The sequence below is a fragment of the Heterodontus francisci genome, chromosome 25, assembly GCF_036365525.1.
Source record: "Heterodontus francisci isolate sHetFra1 chromosome 25, sHetFra1.hap1, whole genome shotgun sequence".
NCBI lineage: Eukaryota > Metazoa > Chordata > Chondrichthyes > Heterodontiformes > Heterodontidae > Heterodontus > Heterodontus francisci.
The window spans coordinates 42,690,003-42,702,422 of NC_090395.1; the positions used below are offsets into that span (position 1 = coordinate 42,690,003).

The 12,420-nt window shown below is 44.5% G+C and overlaps 1 protein-coding gene across 5 annotated transcripts in view; it reads left to right on the top strand.

Moving 5' to 3' along the window:
- Positions 1-12,420, top strand: part of LOC137383847 (ladinin-1-like) — a 143,117-nt gene that overhangs the window by 102,219 nt on the left and 28,478 nt on the right. For all 5 annotated transcript variants that reach the window (XM_068057147.1, XM_068057149.1, XM_068057148.1 and 2 more), the window contains 5 exons: positions 3,314-3,536; positions 3,968-4,093; positions 5,662-5,702; positions 5,805-5,883; positions 6,025-6,162. In XM_068057147.1, coding sequence (XP_067913248.1) covers positions 3,314-3,536; positions 3,968-4,093; positions 5,662-5,702; positions 5,805-5,883; positions 6,025-6,162 — 607 coding nt within the window. The remainder of the gene's footprint in view (positions 1-3,313; positions 3,537-3,967; positions 4,094-5,661; positions 5,703-5,804; positions 5,884-6,024; positions 6,163-12,420) is intronic.

The window sequence follows — 12,420 nt, forward strand, 5'->3', positions numbered from 1 at the left end:
GTGAGGTACCAAGGTGGAGAGGTGGAGGGAGAGAATTCCAGAGCTTCGGGTCCATACAGCTGAAGGCACAGGCACCAATGGTAGAGTAATTCAAATCTGGGATGCTCAAGAGGTCAGAATTAGATAACTGCAGGTATCTCGGAGAGTTGTGGGACTGCAGGAGATGACAGCGATAGGGAGGGATGAGACCTGGGAGGGATTTGAAAAAAAGGATGAGAATTCTAAAATCCAGGCAGTGTTTGACCAGGAGCCAATGTAAGTCAGTGAGCACAGGGGTGATGGATGAATGTGACTTGGCGTGTGTCAGGCCATGGGCAGCAGAGTTTTGGATGATCCCAAGTTTACGCAGGGTAGAATGTGGGAGCCCAGCCAGAAGTGCATTGCCATAATCAAGTCCAAAGGTAACAAAGGCATGAATGAGGATTTCAGCAGCAGATGAGCTGAGACAGGGGCCAAATTGGGCGATGTTACGGAGGTGGAAATAGGTGGTCTTAATAGTGCAAATATTTGATCGGAAGCTTCTCTTGGGGTCAAATCTGACAGGAAGGCTGGAATTTCACCAGCACATGTGTGTCCTGCTGCCAGGACCAAATGTGGGTCCCGAGCCAGCAGAGTTGAATGGTGGGACCACACAGGGGATTTTACCAGTGGTGGCCAATTAAGAGGCTGCTGCTGGGGCTGCTGTCACATTAAGGACACAGTCTGGCTCTGAGCTGCCAGCCCAATCAGAAGGATGGTAGCTCAGCACAGTAGTGCCACTGATGGAGGTGGCCGCTGCTGAGGCTGTAGGGAAAAGGAAAGGACTCCTCCATATTGAGGCACCCTCAAAGGGCTGGTGAGAATTTCCTCTAATGTGCTAAGGCCAGGCAGGCCCCGGTGATTGGAGGGGTGAACCTTCCAGCAGAGGCACAGGGATGGTTATTATCGCTGGGGGGCCCCTCCATGGACCATTGAGCATTGTTAAAGGAAGGTTCCTCTGGGAAGCTGCTGGGAGGCCACCTTGATGTATCATATGGCAGGGGGGCCATTCCAATACTGGTAAAATGCTGGCAGAGATGTAAAACCGCCATTAATAGTCTGGTTAATTACCATAATTAGCCGCTCACCTCCGAACGGTCGAGCTGCTGCCGTTCCTGCCTTTTGAAATATCCCATGGTGGAGGGATGACATCGGGCTTCCCTCCCAATGCCTTCTGCCTCCATTTTACCAGCACCGCCTCTAAACCACCCCCCCCCCCCCACCAAACCCCCCACACCTTGCCCTCCGAGCCCATCTCCAGAGGGCTGGTAAAATTCCAGCCTAAGGTTGCGAATAGACTGGTTTAGTCTCAGACTGTTGCGAAGGAGAGGGATGGAATCGGTAACTAGGGAACACAGTTTGCAGTGGGGTCCAGAAACAATGGTTTCAGCCTTCAGTATTTTAATTGGAGTAAATTTCTACTCATCCAGTACTGGATGTCAAATAAACAGTCTGATAGTTTTTAGTTTTAGAGATACAGCACTGAAACAGGCCCTTCGGCCCACCGAGACTGTGCCGACCATCAACCACCCATTTATACTAATCCTACACTAATCCCATATTCCGACCACATCCCCACCTGTCCCTATATTTCACTACCACCTACCTATACCAGGGGCAATTTATAATGACCAATTTACCTACCAACCTGCAAGTCTTTTGGTTTGTGGGAAGAAACCGGAGCACCCGGAGAAAACCCACGCAGACACAGGGAGAACTTGCAAACTCCACACAGGCAGTACCCAGAATTGAACCCGAGTCGCTGGAGCTGTGAGGCTGCGGTGCTAACCACTGCGCCACTGTGCCGCCCAGTGTTTAGCAACAGTGGAGGAGATGAGAGAGGTGGTGGTGAGGTAGAGCTGGGTGTTGTCAGTGTACATGTGCAACTAACACTGCTTACAGATGATGGTGCCGAGGGTCAGCATGTAGATGAGGAATAGGAAGAGGCCAAGGATAGATCCTTGGGGGACTCTGGAGGTAAGAGTGCTGGGGTGGGAAGAGAGGCCATTGCTTCTGGATGTGATTAGGTAGATAAGAATGGAATCAGGTCAGAGCAGTCCCACCCAGCTGGATGATGGTGGAGAGGTGTTAGAGGAGGTTGGTGTAGTCAACTGTGTCAAAGGTGGAGACAGGTTGAGAAGGATGAAGAGGGATTGTTTACCTTTGTCAAAGTCACCATAGATGTCATTTGTGGCTTTCACGAGGGAGATTCCTTCCAATTTTGAAGAAGTTAAGTTTGTAACCTGAAATCTTTTGGAAGATGCTAGGGAGTGAGAGGAATGGATAGTCACACAAAACAGGAGGTCATCGATACACAATTATATCTTGTGTTTGGTGCTTTCCAAGCTCATTCTGATACTTGCTGCCAGGGGTGTATGGTTAAATGTGATGAGGAGAGGGGATAAGAGGTACCCTTGTCAGGTCGTTTATTGGAGGGGAAATGCAGAAGACATGAGGTCTTTGGCACACACTGTGGATGGTAAATTTGAGATTAGGAGTTTTTCCTATTTCCAGAATGAGCAAGCAGAGGACCTACACATGAGTACTACAAAAAGTGATTGCCATTCTACTCAGTCAAAGGCTTTCTCTACATCCAGGCAGAGTATTATGTAGGTGTGTGTTGTTAGAGTGATGTGCGATATTGAATAGGTACCAGGCGATCCCATATAAAACTGGTTTTGGTAGAGAAGACTAGACTGGGGTGACTGTTCAGTCTTACAGGCTGGATCTTTGCCAGTAAGTACATTCCAGTAGAGCTCACCCTCTGGAAAGGCCACTGGGATACAGCAGCTGAATAAATTTGGCTCTGTCTTTATTCTTGTAATTTATGCCAGGATTTTGAGGATTGCCTTCTCCGTTTCCATCCATTGTCCATTTCCATCCATTCTCCATTAAAACCAATGCACTTACCTACAATGTATAACGGTTCTGTTATTCTCTGTGGTTTATGATGACTAAGTCAGAATCTGTTTCTTTTGCACACCATTTTAACTGTATTTTGGGATCACATTCCACAACCCTATCTTTTTTTTTTCCTGTTAAAACAAATAACCATTGTTCTTGTCCACTGGTGAGCCCTTTCTCTTTCACACTGCAGTGTAGCGCTCCATCTTGTGGTCAGTTTGAGAACTGTTGAAACTCATCACCAGCATCAGTGATTGGCAACATGCAGATGTGGGGATTCCTGGGATATCATTGCTTGGCAAGAGCTTTGCAACAGCCTGTGTAGTTTGATGAGTACTATGTACTAATCTAGATTTGTACTTAATAACCTTCTCCACTTGCCTACTCACAGCTTAGGAAAGCCAAAAGAAGTAAAAAGCCCAACAAAGTTGAAAACCAAACTGAGTCTGCAGAATAACAAGTGCTTTCAGGAAGAGCACAGCAGTGCAAAGGTTGCAAATGATAATCTCAAATCTCAGGCAAGAGCGACAGAGCCCAAAGCAAATGAAAAAGAGCATGAGAAAACAAGACAAGAGCCCTTTAAAAGAGAGAGCAACAACAAAGTGGGGACACAGGTAAGGCAATAAATTCCAATGCTTGTTCCAGAAACTAGAACATTACATAGGTTGTTATAGTAAGTCCACTTGTTCTTATTAACCTGCTATGGTCAGTATTTGTGATTATATAATTAAGCTGAGGTCCCATCTGCCTGTTGCAATGTTTCAAATGGACATTAGAAATCCCATGAAGTTCTTCCAATTTCCTGATCAACAGTCCCTTCTCAACTGACACCACTAAAAATAGGTTATCTTGCCAATGGTCTCGATGCTGTTGTGAGACCTGGCAGAATGCAAAATAATTGCCATGTTCGCTCACCAAATAACAGTTGCTGCACTTCAAAAAGTAATTTGTTATATGTAATATGCTTTGGGCCATTTCTGAGAGAATAAAATGGAGAAAAAGAAAAAGACAGTGTAATTGGGATAGTTTTTAAATATCATTTCAGGATGTGAAAAGAACATCTTCTATAGCCACAGAACTACAGCACCAGAAACAGGAAAATATCGCTGATAGTCCCAGTTCAAACGATGTTCCCTTCCGACGCATGTCTTCAAGAGCTGCATCATTCAGAGTAAGTCTCTGTTACTATGACGTTTTTGCAGTGATGTGGTCAGCTAGATGTGGGTAGCTGTCAATATAAACAGAACAAACCTACCATATTACACTTAACTGCTCCACTTCAACTAAACAGGGATGATCTAGCAACAAATATCAAAGCTGTATCAAATTGATATGTACCAACAGGATGGTGCAATTTCAAAAAAATGATGGCACTTTTTGGCTGGTAATCATATTGCTAGGAAATCAAATAAGATAAAGAAAGTAGTTGCTTACTCCTGATTCCCTGAGCAGTCCAGTGTTAAACTTTTACATAATTTGCCTCACAATGTTTATATTTCTCTATGGTTCAGCAATAGTTGATCCAATCTAGTCAGCAATCCATGTGATGAACTTAATCAAGTTAGATCTGACCTCATTGATATGGACCTCCAATTTGCTAATTCATTTAGTAAGTTGTTTCACCAAATTGTGTGTAATAGATTACCACCAAAAACAGTTGATGACCATGTTGATAACTGTTTTTTAAAAGAGCAGACAAATATCTCCTGTCAAGTTGAAGCCAGCAATCCCACAGCAAACATATTTGACAGTCAGAGCACGTGATGTATGGGCTGCATGAGGAACTAGGAAATCACCAGGAGGAATGAAGCTTCCTTCTGTGGGCCAGTCACTTATGCACCCTGGGACCCCATAACAAGGCCAGTCCTAGGACTGACTGTTGAAAAGACAAGTCCCAGTGTCATGTTTAACCCTTACAGGAATCTGATGCTCTCTCAACCTAATGTGATAATTCCCTCCCCGACTAGTTATCCTACAGCTCCCTGCTAAGTAACGAGCCTAGCCCTCACAATTATATCCACCCAAATTAATAAAGCTGTATAGCCCTCAATTTATGTACTTGTAAATCTTATGAAATTTGTAAGTCCAGCATGTGCTCTGTATCAAGCCATCTCCTGAGAAAGTTCATAAACTTCTTAGACAAAATGTGATTAAATATTGGAAGGAAAATTAAATAAGTACAGACGCAGATAATTAAGGGGGAACATTTGTCTAGTATTCTTCTGATCTCCCACCAGAACTGCAGTGGAAGTTCAGCGGACAGCCTAAAGAAACAATAGGGTTTCTGCCGAACATCCACTGAAATTGTGATAGGAGATCAGAAGAACCCTATGGAAATTTCATACATTAGTATTTATTTTGTGGAACGTTCCACTTGAAATTGCTTTGATAGGGAAGGTTTACATGTTGAATGCAATTGGTCAGGTTCGAAACCTTGGGGGTTTGTTTGGTTTTCTTTGATGATTGGGGAGAAAATTCAAAGGTCCTGAAAATGTTACCTATGGTTATTTATCGATTTCAGGTGATCAATGTATTGGGGAGAACACTTGACAACTATAGATTGTACACTTTTGTTGAAGGTAGCTAGCTTGCTGAGCCTGAATAGGTTTTTCTGATGCTTATTTTCCATAGTAGTCTGTCACTTGGTTGCCAATTGGAGGAGATGGGGAACTGGAAGAAGAGGAGAAACACTGTAAAAACTAAAATATGTGTGTAATTAACACAAAAATTTTTTTTAAGGTCACAAATCCAGAGGTGAAAAGCCAACCATTCCAAAGAAGGTGAGTGTACTGAAATGTCATTAATGAGTTATAAGAAAATTCAATGAATTAAGGGTTAATTATGAAGATTATGATGTTTCAATGTGTGAATCTTCCCTACAGTGCTAGTCTAAGGATCGCATCAAGGTCTACTTCAGCAAAAATTGATGGCGTTTTTGCGAAGTATGCAGAGGCAATCCAGGTGAGCAATACGGTCACTTCCGATATATGTGACAGTAATCAAATAAAATGCATAAAACATGTAATTGGGAATAAGAGTGTTTCATACTGCATTTGGAGCTTTAAGCACATAAATGGACTTCATTTAATGTTTTCTTTTCAGAGAAGTGATAGTATCATGTCAAAGAAATCCCCTTCTAATTATCTGACACGGCCGTTAGAGGGGATTGCAAGCAAGCGGTGTGTGTTTGAGAAGGATGATGCTCAAGATGCCATTGTTCGACACTTTATAACCAAAAAGGTAAAAGTGGGACTCTACTCTGTTTTGGGTTGGGAGTTGCACAGATGTTGCTTATGAACACGCTCACACACTTGCATATAACAAGAATGGCTATTGCAACACTAAAAAAGAAATGATTTGACATTTGATACTAATATCAAGAGTTTGTTTCCATTATATTTGCATGGACTTAGATTTGACTGTACACTAAGTATGTTTGAATTTGAGCTTCCTACTTTTCTTTTACTATAGAAGACGTTGTAGGGCAGACCAGACTTTTTTACCTCTAAAAAGGTTGGCTTATCCTTCCAACCACCTTACTTTTTAAGATTTCCCCACAAGGCTTTATGCCTGTGCTTCTTCAATCAGTAGGGCAGAAGTGGTCTACCTATTACATATACTTCTGCACAATCATTGACTAAAATAATGATCTCTGTTGTAAATTCTGAATTCAAAAACAATTTGGGTTAATTTACAGAATTTGGTTCTATTTCTCTTTAAGATTATGTATACATGATCCTTTTTATTTTTTTTTAAAAGCAGTAATACCCCTGAGGGGCAGAACTTGCTCGGCTATGTTTTGTGCCATGAGATTCTCAACAACAACTTGCATTTATATAGAATCTTTAACATAGGAACATTTCCCAAAGTGCTTCATAGGAGTACAATCAGGCAAATATTAAGACTGAACCAAAGATATTAGGGATGACTAAAAGTTTGGATAGAGATAGGTTAAAGGAGGAGAGAGAGGTGGAGTGACAGCACATTAGGAACAGGAGTAGGCCATTCAACCCCTCAGACCTATTCTCCATTCACTTAGATCATGGCTGATCTGCACTTCAACTCCATTTCTGGTCTTTGCTCTGTATCCTTTGATAATCTTACCGATTAAAAACCGATCTATCTCAGTCTTGAAAGCTACAGTTGTTCCAACAGCCACAGCCGGTGGGAGGAGGAAGTTACTCTCTGTGTAAAAAAAAAGTGCTTCCTGATTTTCGCCCCTAATTCGCCCCTTAATTTTAAGATTATGTTTTCTTGATATTGATTCCCTCACCAGAGGGTATAGTTTCTCTATAATCTACCCTGTCAGATCCTTTAACCTTTTGAACATCTTGATTAGAAAACCCCTCAATCTCCTATACTCAAGCAAATACCCCGTTTATGCAAACTTTCCTCAGAATTTAATCCTCTAAGCACCGGTATCATTCTAGTGAATCTGCATTGCACCCTCTCCAAGGCCAATATCACCTCCTTGAGGTGCAGTGCTCCAATCTGAATGCATTACTCCAGATTAGGTCTGACAAAGGCTCTGTGCAACTGAAGAATAACTTCCTCCGCTTTGTATTCCAGCTCCATTGCGATAAAGGCCAAGACCAGAATTTTGCACGTCTCGCGGGAGTGGGTTGGAGGCGAGGGGGTGGCATAGAATTGAGTGAGAGACGGGGGTGGGAGCAGGGGGTGGGGTACTGTTACTACTGCCTTCCTGTCCCTGTTGCAATTTTATGAGCAGTGCGGAAGGTGACAAATAGCCCACCCGCCCCAGGCCAATTAAGGCCCATAAATAGCCAATTAATTGCCATTTAAGGGCCTCCTCCTGCCACCATTGGCATTTTACCAGTAGCGGTTGGGCCCTCTGCCATGTGGGGAGACTGCCAGGTAAACCCTGATCAGGTACCCTGCGTCCCACAGATAGACTCCACCCCCTGCTCCCCACTTCGCCGGGGTCCAGCCAATTGTCCCCAGCAAAGTAAAACACACTTACTTCTATTCTGGGGCTTCCTCCATTGGTGGCTCCTCTCAGTGGGTGCCATCCCAGCAGTGGCCACTGCTCCCAGTGGAAATGCTGGGACTGAGGAGCTGCCAGCCCACTGATTGGCTGTTAGCTCTTGGAAGTGGGGCTTCCTGCCTCAGCGGGGCGGAAGTCCCACCCGAAGCCATTTAACGGCCTGGGCCATGTAAAATTACTGCATGGTTTCCAGGCCTGGTGGAGAAAGTCGGGCTCGCCCCCGACTTTCTTGTCGATGGGTAGAGCCTCCGTCCCGATGTAAAATTCCAGTCCAACATTCCATTTGCCTTTTTGATTGCTTTTTGTACTTGTCTGCTAGCTTTTAATGATTTGTGTACTTGGACTCCCAAGTCTCTTTGCAGTTCTTAGTTTCTCACCATTTAGAAAATACACTCATTTATTTTTCTTGGGTCCAAATTGAATGCCCTTATATTTGACCACACTGACCTCCATTTGTCATAGATTTGCCCAATCACTTAATAAGTATAAGCCCCTTTACAACTTCCTGTACTCATCTGAATTATTTAATGTCCCTCCTAACTTAGTGTGATGCAGACATCTTGCAGAATTGTTGGGATAGAGAATGTTAGAGGTTGGGAGAGGTAAGACCATGAAGGTATTTGAACATGAGGATTGAGGCAGTGGTGAACTGGGGAGTCAATGTAAGCCAACAAGCACAGGGCTGATGGGTGAGCGGGATATGCTCAAGCTTATGGGTGATGGGGGAATGGGAGACCTCCCAGAAGAGTATTGGTATAATTGAATCTGGCGAGGGTGGCAAAACCACAGATGAGGGTTTCACAGCAGATGGGCTGAAGTAGGGGTGAAGAAGCAGTGTTATGCATTCTCAACATTGTGCATTTGTAGAGTGAATGAATGCCCTCGGTGTCTTGAACTACAGTGAAAAAAACTTTCAACACATTTTCATAACTCATTTTCTGAAGTTTTTTTTAAAGATATTATATTGTGTCATTACCAGTCTAGGTGGAGCATCTGATTTCTAATTACTCTTGCAATATTTGCAGTACATCCGATCTCTTTTATTTCAATATTTTATGGTTTAGTCTGTATGCACATGACCCTTTGGCGGGATAGAGTCATAGAGTTATACAGCACAGAAACAGGCCCTTCGGCCCACTGTCTGTGCTGGCCATCAAGCACCTATCTATTCTAATCCCATTTTCCAGCACTTGGCCCGTAGCCTTGTATGCTATGGCGTTTCAAGTGCTCATCTAACTACTTCTTAAATGTTGTGAGGGTTCCTGCCTTTACCACCCCTTCAGGCAGTGTGTTCCAGATTCCAACCACCCTCTGTGTGAAAAAACTTTTCCTCCAAACCCCTCCAAACCTCCTGTCCCTTACCTTAAATCTATGCCCCCTGGTTATTGACACCTCCTCTAAGGGAAAATGTTTCTTCCTATCTACCCTATCTATGCCCCTCATAATTTTGTATACCTCAATTAGGTCCCCCCTCCGCCTTCTCTGCTCTAAGGAAAACAACCCTAGTCTATCCAGTCTTTCTTCATAGCTGAAATGCTCCAGCCCAGCCAACATCCTGGTGAATCTCCTCTGCACCCTCTCTGGTGCAGTCACATCCATCCTATAGTGTGGCGACCATAACTGTATATAGTACTCCAGCTGGATGTGTTTGTCAATCCCTTGAAGTCTTAGTCAGGTGGGGGAAGGTGGAGAGAGGAATCTGATCTATTGGGCTGGATTTTATGCTCTCCTCCATGGCGGGTTTGAAGGCAGGGAGAGCATTTAGTCAGGTGGGATGGTGGCAGATGGGGATCCCACTTCCACTCCAATTAACTCCTTAGTAGGAATGCCCGAGGACGGCCTTCCTGCCCTGCCGCCAATTGAAGCCCTTAAATGGACAATTAATGCCCAATTAAGGGCCTCATTCCTGCTGTCGGTATTAGCCTAGCGAGGAGCGGGCCTGTAACCACACGGGGTGCACGACACACAAACCCGTGCAGATTGCTTGCCGGCTTCCGGGGTAGGAAGGGAGTGTCCATCATTCAAAGGCACTTAGTGCCTGAATGAGACCTGGCATTGGGAAGAACGGGGGCGGGGGGGCTAGTGTGAACCACTCCCGGCCCTTGCTACCGGCCCCCCTACACCTGCCTCCCTCGCGACCCCCACCCCGCAAAATTCCTCCCGCCGTGACTCACCTATGGCCTGGGTCCCGCAACAAGCCTAGGCCTCGGGTGAGTGCATTACCAGCAGTAGCCACTGCCTCCGTGATGGTGCTGCTGAGTAAAAGAACTGCCAGCCTCTGATTGGCCGGTAGCTCTCAGCAGGCGGGACTTCTGTCCCTGGCATCCTTAATCTCAGGGAAGGCCTGCTGCAGACCAGTTAAGTGCCTGATTGGCATGTGATGCGACGGGCCTCCCCAAAAAGAGGCGACACAGGGCTTTCGTCAGCTCTTCAGCCGTGACCCCCAGCACCTACATAAAATACCGCCCACTGTTGTTACTATGCATCAGTCCTATTCCTGGTACTGAGATGGGATATATTGTTTCAGAAATTACATATAATTTACAGCACAGAAGCAGGCCTTTTAGCCAAACTAGTCAATGCTGGTATTTATGTTCCTCATGAGTCTCTTCCCACCTTCCATTCATCTCACCCTATCAACATAACCTTCCATTCATTTCTCTCTCATGTACCTATCTGGATTTCCCTTAAATACATAACTACATGAAAGCAAATCAGGTGCCATAATAATAAATAGATGCAATTGTGGAATTCAACACCCCAACTCATCCCACTCTCCAATGCAGTAGTAAAAACCTTAGAGAACCATATAATAAAACAGAAATTGACTTACTCAGCTAATGTGAATCAGTAGTTCACATTTGTTCAATGTGAGAACAAGTTCAGCCAGGCGGAGGAGGGTGGTGGTGGATGGGAACTGGTTGGGCCTCTGTTCAAGGAAGAAGCGGAGAGCCCTAAAACCGTCCTGGTAGAGGATGGTGGTGTAGAGAGATTGGACGTCCATAGTGAAAAGCAGGCTGATGGGGCCAGGAAACTGGAAATTGTCAAAATGATGTAGGGCATCAGAAGAGTCACGGATGTAGGTGGGAAGAGACTGGACCAACGGAGAAAAGATAGTCAAGATAGGAAGAAATAAGTTCAGTGGGGCAGGAGTAGACTGAAACAATGGGTCTGCCGGGACAGTCCTGTTTGTGGATTTTGGAAAGGAGGTAGAAGCGGGCTGTCCGGGGTTGTGGGACTATGAGGTTGGAAGCTGTAGAGGGAAGATCTCCAGAGGAGATGAGGTCAGTGACAGTCCTGTGGACAGTAGCTTGATGTTCGGTGGTGGGGTCATGGTCCAGAGGGAGGTAGGATGAAGTGTCTGAGAGTTGGCGCTGAGCCTTTGCAAGGTAGAGGCCGGGACGCCATGCAACAACAACAGCACCAACCTTGTCTGCTCTCATGCTCACATCTCTGTCCTGGGATTGCTGCAGTGTTCCAGTGAACATCAACGCAAGCTCAAGGAACAGCATTTCATTTACTGATTAGGCACACTACAGCCTGCCGGACTAAACATTGAGTTCAATAATTTCAGAGCATGACGGGCCCCCCATTTTACTTTTATTTTTAGTTATTTGTTTCTTTTTCCTTTTTTTTATATTTTGTTTATTTATTTTATTTTACTTCATCTTAGTTTGTTCAGTTTGCTTACCCACTTTTTTTTCATGTTTGTACTTAGGGTGTTAACGGACTGAAAATTGAAGAGCCACATCTAAACTAATGCTTTGTCTTTCAACACACCATTAACATATTGTTTGCCTTTGCTCCACGACCTTCTGGTCAGCTATTCTGTGACCCTGTCCTATCTACACCTTCTCCTTTGTTATTTCTTGCCCCACCCCTGCTTTACTTGCTTATAACATTTTACATTTCTAATATTTGCCAGTTCTGAAGAAGGGTCACTGACCTGAAACTTTAACTCTGCTTCTCTCTCCACAGATGCTGCCAGACCTGCTGAGTATTTCCAGCATTTCTTGTTTTTACCCCACTGCCTTAAGTTCATTTCTGGCTGCTTGGATTAGTGTAAGGTCCAGACTGCTTTATTAGGAATGAGGGTATTATTTGACTTTTCACTCATTTTGGACAGCAACTTCATGTTAAGCCACTTGGCAGAGATGTAAAAACATGCTCAGTCAACATGCAACATCATCTCTTAGCTGCCCCACAGTGGTCTAACTGGAAGGTCCTGTGTCTGGGGATGAGTCAGGAGTCAAAGGCAGGCTGCTTTCCCTTTTGGGAGGTTGCTCATAGTGCTGACTCACATTTTCTGTGCAGAATAAAGGCAAATGACTCATGGGAGGAATTAGCATGCGTTTGTATGCAGGTCATATGGTAGAGCAGCGAGACTGAGATGTGTCTGACACCAAAGGCAACTTCAGGAGTAAACTAAGAGGGGATTCTCACCTTAATGTGAAAGACAACAGCATTGATTTTCCATTAATTCAGGCTTGATG